The sequence below is a fragment of the Musca vetustissima genome, unplaced genomic scaffold (assembly GCF_032173495.1).
Source record: "Musca vetustissima isolate MV318-11 ecotype Yass unplaced genomic scaffold, APGP_CSIRO_Mvet_v1 utg30915, whole genome shotgun sequence".
Classification (NCBI taxonomy): Eukaryota; Metazoa; Arthropoda; class Insecta; order Diptera; family Muscidae; genus Musca; species Musca vetustissima.
In genome coordinates, this window is record NW_026884294.1 from 101,922 (window position 1) to 107,921 (window position 6,000).

General features: G+C 37.3%; 1 protein-coding gene across 1 annotated transcript in view; it reads left to right on the top strand.

Moving 5' to 3' along the window:
• The window catches only part of LOC133331283 (transcription factor mef2A-like), a gene marked incomplete at its 3' end in the record, with an annotated part of 50,073 nt that extends 47,674 nt beyond the window's left edge, over positions 1-2,399 (top strand). Inside the window, exon 3 of the mRNA XM_061539683.1 lies at positions 2,276-2,399. Coding sequence (XP_061395667.1) covers positions 2,276-2,399 — 124 coding nt within the window. The remainder of the gene's footprint in view (positions 1-2,275) is intronic.
• Positions 2,400-6,000: the final 3,601 nt, after the last annotated feature.

A 6,000-nucleotide genomic window follows, 5' to 3' on the forward strand; every position in this document is an offset into this window, starting at 1 on the left:
GCGAATCCGATCGAAAGATTAAATGGAAGTCAACATTTCGAAACTGGGACTTTCAAATTGGAAAAGCTGCGCAAAAGATCGACGTGCCTGGAAATCTTTTTTAAGCTCGACTTGTGAAATAAATGTTCTGTCACAAGCTAGCTAAGTAAGTAGGTGATGTCAAATTACTTACGAACTCACAAGGTCAAATTCGCCATAGGTCAAGTTTTTGAGTTATACCGTGATAATTATTTTGCTGGTAACTCTAAAGACCACGATAAAGGTTTCATATTTTTGTTTGCGAATATTGCGATAACAAGTTTGCAGTTAAATCGAATGTGGAATATTTTTGTAAAACATATCCTCCTTCTATCAGGAGTTCTTGTGCTTAACCTAAATACCACAAGACGAAATTTGTTGTGAAATTTAATTTTCAGTAAAATTTGAACTTTAATTTCAGTAAAATTTAATCTAAGTTTGAAAAAAATATTCCCATGTTTGCATGAAATCGCTTACTCCCATCGAGTTGGTCTACAGAATCTTGTGGGAGTAAAACCAATATATATTTTTCTTTATGAACTGATGCTAAAAAATACAAAATCCTTGCAATTCTCTGCAATAAGTTGATTCATCCCACCCTAATATATGATGTATTTGGGTTATTAACACGACACCTGTTCGGAAAAGTAATTACTTGCCTACCGGATTATTGTTTATCTTAACACCTATACACCTCATTTCTATCGAAAAATTAGTTAGCACACTAAGTTCAGAATATTTAATAATCCTCCATAATACCCACCCCTTAGCAATACTACAACAACTACAACCAAACATTACCCACTTAAAACTCATTGTCTGGTATTATGATTTATAACACCGCAAATGCTCAGTTGGATGCTTGGTTTTGTTTTCATAATTTTTATTAAATTTTTAGCTACCAAATCACAAAACACTCTGTCTCTCTCCCCCATGTTTTCGAGGCACATATGGACAGATTTTTTCGGAAATATCTACTTGTTTGCCGCCATATGACAAATGATGAGTTGGTACAACAAACAAACAGACAAACAAAAGCTCTGTGACACCAAATTAAACATATTTGCGGATTTTCAAGAAGCGGCAGCAGTCAGTTATACGCAAAGGAAGATATCCTGCCATGAACCAAAGTAGAAGAAAAAAATCCCTGGAAGCTTTCAAGTGTGAAATTGAATGATTAGCAAAAATATTACAAACAAAAACAAAAGGGAGGAAGTAAAACAGCAAGTGGCAACAAGGCGAAGAGAAAAAAGCAAAGTTAGAGAAACAGAAGAAAGTTGACATTTTGAACTCCACCCCCGCTCTATCGCAAAGGACTTACTCCACAAGGCGTTAATTTGATAATGATGGATATGTCAGCTGAATAGACATCGTATTATAATTTAATGAAATTAGCATAACCTCGGTGGAGATAAAAGCAAAATGATTTCCCCATAGATCAAATAAATATGGAATATTTCGAACAATATGTGACAAATTAAAAACAAAAAACAAATCTCATAACCACAACATTTTAAAGACTTCGTAAACGAATTATAAAAAAATAAATTTCGGTTTTTATCAAATCAAATCTTTATGGTTTTATATTACCCAAACACTCAGGCAAGCAGGGAAAGCAACTTCATTTCACAATTTGATAATACATCAAACGATATACCAGCAAGCATGCGGACAGACCAACCGACAATGATGGTACTTTTCCAATCAGAAAATCAAAGCTAAGACCATCACAGATTTCCTTTCTACAGTTTACAATCATTCAACATGCTAAAATTCAAACAATCATCATCAGCACCATCAGAAACCAGTCGAATATACAGAAAACCAAACATACATCAATTTATCCACCCAACTCAAACCTCCCACCCTCTTCTCCCCTGCTTCAGGAAAAAGTACCCAATTACACATTTCCAACCAAAGTATAGCAGCCACAAACAGCAGCAATTTCATCCCATTTCTTGAAATTGGTCGGACAACAGCACATCATCCTCGTTCTCGTCGAACTCGTCCCCGACCCCGTCCTCATCGCCATTATCGTCCTCATCATCAACATGTCCTCTCATCTTCATCTGTGCTGTTGTTGTCTATTACACGGAATGATTAAGTAAAGCCAACCATTTCTACCCAGCCAAAACAAATGCAGAGCCAGCGAGGGTGGGTGGCAGTAAACCGAAACAGTCAAAACAAGAAATCAAGATAAAATGCGAAATTCAATATGTCAAAAAATAGATTACAGACCAATTATGTGCTCTTTAAGGGTTGCCATCACATACAATTTGTCCTGCGTCCTTTTGTGCCCTTGCCGTCAGTGAGTCCCCTGTTTTTAAATGGAAATAACAGCGGTGATTATGCCGAGGATGATGATGTTACTGCCACTGGTGGTGAGTGTGTGCTCTGGCTGGTTGACTGGCTGTGTGGTACTTTGCGGATGGATGGTTGGTTGGTTTGTTGGATGGATGGGCAAAGATGATGAGTACGATAATGTTGTTGTGTATTTGTTAAAAGCATCATTACTATTGAGCTATACAAAGCAATAACAACACCAATTATCGGACAGGGTGGTGGATTTTTTAGGAGGGCCGTTGAAAAATTATACTTTAAAAAATCCACGCCTTAGATACTTATTTAGCTGGCTTGTGACAGAACTTTCCTTCCATAATCAAAGCTTAAACCAGTAAGGAAAGTGGTAAAGTCGGACGGGCCGACTATATGATATCCTTCACCACTTTAGGTATATTCATCAGATGGAATCCTAACAGACGTTGCGTTTTTGAAGGACCATTAACATGAAATTAAACATGTCATTCTGCAACCTATACGAATTTTTGGTCAGATATAAAGTCGCTTCTTACAATGGGACAATATTATGTAAATAAATTTAAAGCAAGATATCGAAATCTAAACCGATTTCATCCAAACTTGTCACATGTTAGGTTAAACTTATATCAGTATGTTTTGTGCATTAGGCCACATTTTGAGTACTTCATATAAAATTTCGTGCAAATCGAAGAATATATAGGGTCTTTGGTTTACCATTTACATAAAATCGGACGAAAATATATATGGGAGCTATATCTAAATCTGGACCGATTTTCACGAAACTTTGCACACATCATTCCAGACTCAATTCTGTACGCCAAATTTCGTGCAAATCGAAGAATATATAGGGTCTTTGGTTTACCATTTACATAAAATCGGACGAAAATATATATGGGAGCGATATCTAAATCTGAACCGATTTTCACGAAACTTTGCACACATCATTCTAGACTCAATTCACTACGCTATGCAAAATTTCTTGCAAATCTAATGATATATAGGGACATTGGTGCAGCATTTACATAAAATCGGACGAAAATATATATGGGAGCTATATCTAAATCTGGAACGATTTTCATGAAACTTAGCACACATCGTTCAATACTTAATTCAGTTCGCTTTGCCAAATTTCGTGCAAATCGAAGTATATATAGAGACTTTGGTACACCATTTACCTGAAATCGGACAAAAATATATATGGGAGCTATATCGAAATCTGAACCGATTTTCAGGAAACTTGACACACATCATTCTAGACCTAATTCATTACGCTGTGCCAAATTTCGTACAAATCGAAAGATATATAGGGACTTTGGTACACAATTTACCTTAAATCGGACGAAAATATATATAGAAGCTATATCCAAATCTGAACCGATTTTCACGAAACTTTGCACACATCATTCTAGACCTAATTCATTACGCTGTGCCAAATTTCGTACAAATCGAAAGATATATAGGGACTTTGGTACATAATTTACCTTAAATCGGACGAAAATATATATTCGAGCTATATCCAAATCTGAACCGATTTTCACGAAACCTTGCACACATCATTCTAGACCTAATTCATTATGCTGTGCCAAATTTCGTGCAAATCGAAAGATATATAGGGACCGTTTACATTAAATCGGACGAAAATATATATGGGAGCTATATCTAAATCTAAACAGATTTTTCCCTTGGTTCGTCCTTGGGCCAAATAAGTGACCTATGCCAAATTTCATCTACTTCGGAGTATAAATGCGACCTGTACTTTGTTTACAATTTAACATCGACAGACGGACGGACGGACGGACATGCATAAATCGACTCAGAATGTGATTCTATGCATATTCTCAAAAGGAACCATGTGTCTATCTTGTTTCCTTTTGCCTGTTACAAACATATGCACAAAGACATATTCGTGGCCATCCCCTTCTGCGTGAACCATCAGCTGGTTCGCTTTTATATAGATTCTGGGCTAGGGCATCTTCACCATTCTCACAACATGATCTAGCCAACGTAGTCGCTGCAGCTCAATACGTCTAACAATGCCGATGTCCGAGAATAGCTGGTACAACTCATGGTTCATTCGACGGCGATATTCACCGTCAACGCAGATCGGCCCATAGATCCTTCGGAGAATTTTTCTCTCAAACACTCCAAGAGCTGCCCCATCTTCTTGCTTAAGTACCCCTGCTTCTGATCCATATAACAGCACGGGTAGTATCAGCGTGTTGTAGAGTGTAAGTTTGATCTGGCGGGAGGTGGCCTTTCTTTTGAGTTGTTTGCTCAGACCATAGTAGAATCTGTTGGACATCACAATTCTTCTCCGAATTTCAAAACTGATGTCATTAGTTCTATTTATGGCGGTACTAAGGTAAATAAAATCTTTGACTACCTCGAAGCTGTCGTTCTCAAGATCCACAGTTGGTCCGAGTCTACTGGACGTCTTGCGCGTTGATACCATATGCTTGGTCTTCTCGCAGTTTACTACCAGACCCACTTTGGCAGACTCCTTCCCAATTTGTTCAAAGGTGGCTGTTACCGCTCTCAATGGTCGGCCCGTTATGTCGATGTCATCGATGTAGGCGATTAACATGTGTTGTTTGGTGTACAGAGTGTCATTTCTGTTCACCTTTGCCTTTCGTATGGCCTTTTCCAGCAGGATGTTAAAAAGGTCAAACTGTCATCTTGCCGGAATCCTCGTTCTGTATTAAAAGGCTTCGAGAGGTCCTTTCCGGCTTTAACTGCTGATTTTGTGCCTGTTAAAGTTATCCTGCATAGCCGAATTATTTTTTTCAGGAATGCCAACCGCAGGCATGGCCTTAATCACCTCTGAACGGATAGGACTGTCGAATGCGGCTTTATAGTCGACGAATAGGTGGAATGTGTCGATGTGTTTTTTGTGGGGGTTTTTCCAGGATTTGGCGCAGAGTGAAAATCTGGTCAATGGTGGACTTGCCAGGTCTGAAGCCGCATTGGTATAGTCCAATAATGTCATTGGCTTCAGTCGTATACACAGCACGCTGGATAGCACTTCATATGCGATGGGAAGCAGACTTATTCCTCTATATATATATATATAATTCTTTTAATTCTTCAACCGATTGATTGCTATTCTGACCTTATCTTGGCTAGGCGGTAAACACTCTATACCGTCATCTATTATTGGTTTTGGGGTATCCTATACATCGCTAAATTGAAACAATATTATATAGTCCTTGAAAAAATATTCTTTAAGAAATCCACGCCTTAGATAGTCATTGAAAAAATATTCTTTAAGAAATCCACGCCTTAGATAGTCATTGAAAAAATATTCTTTAAGAAATCCACGCCTTAGATAGTCATTGAAAAAATATTCTTTAAGAAATCCACGCCTTAGATAGTCATTGCAAAAATATTCTTTAAGAAATCCACGCCTTAGATAGTCATTGAAAAAATATTCTTTAAGAAATCCACGCCTTAGATAGTCATTGAAAAAATATTCTTTAAGAAATCCACGCCTTAGATAGTCATTGAAAAAATATTCTTTAAGAAATCCACGCCTTAGATAGTCATTGAAAAAATATTCTTTAAGAAATCCACGCCTTAGATAGTCATTGAAAAAATATTCTTTAAGAAATCCACGCCTTAGATAGTCATTGAAAAAATATTCTTTAAGAAATCCACGCCTTAGAT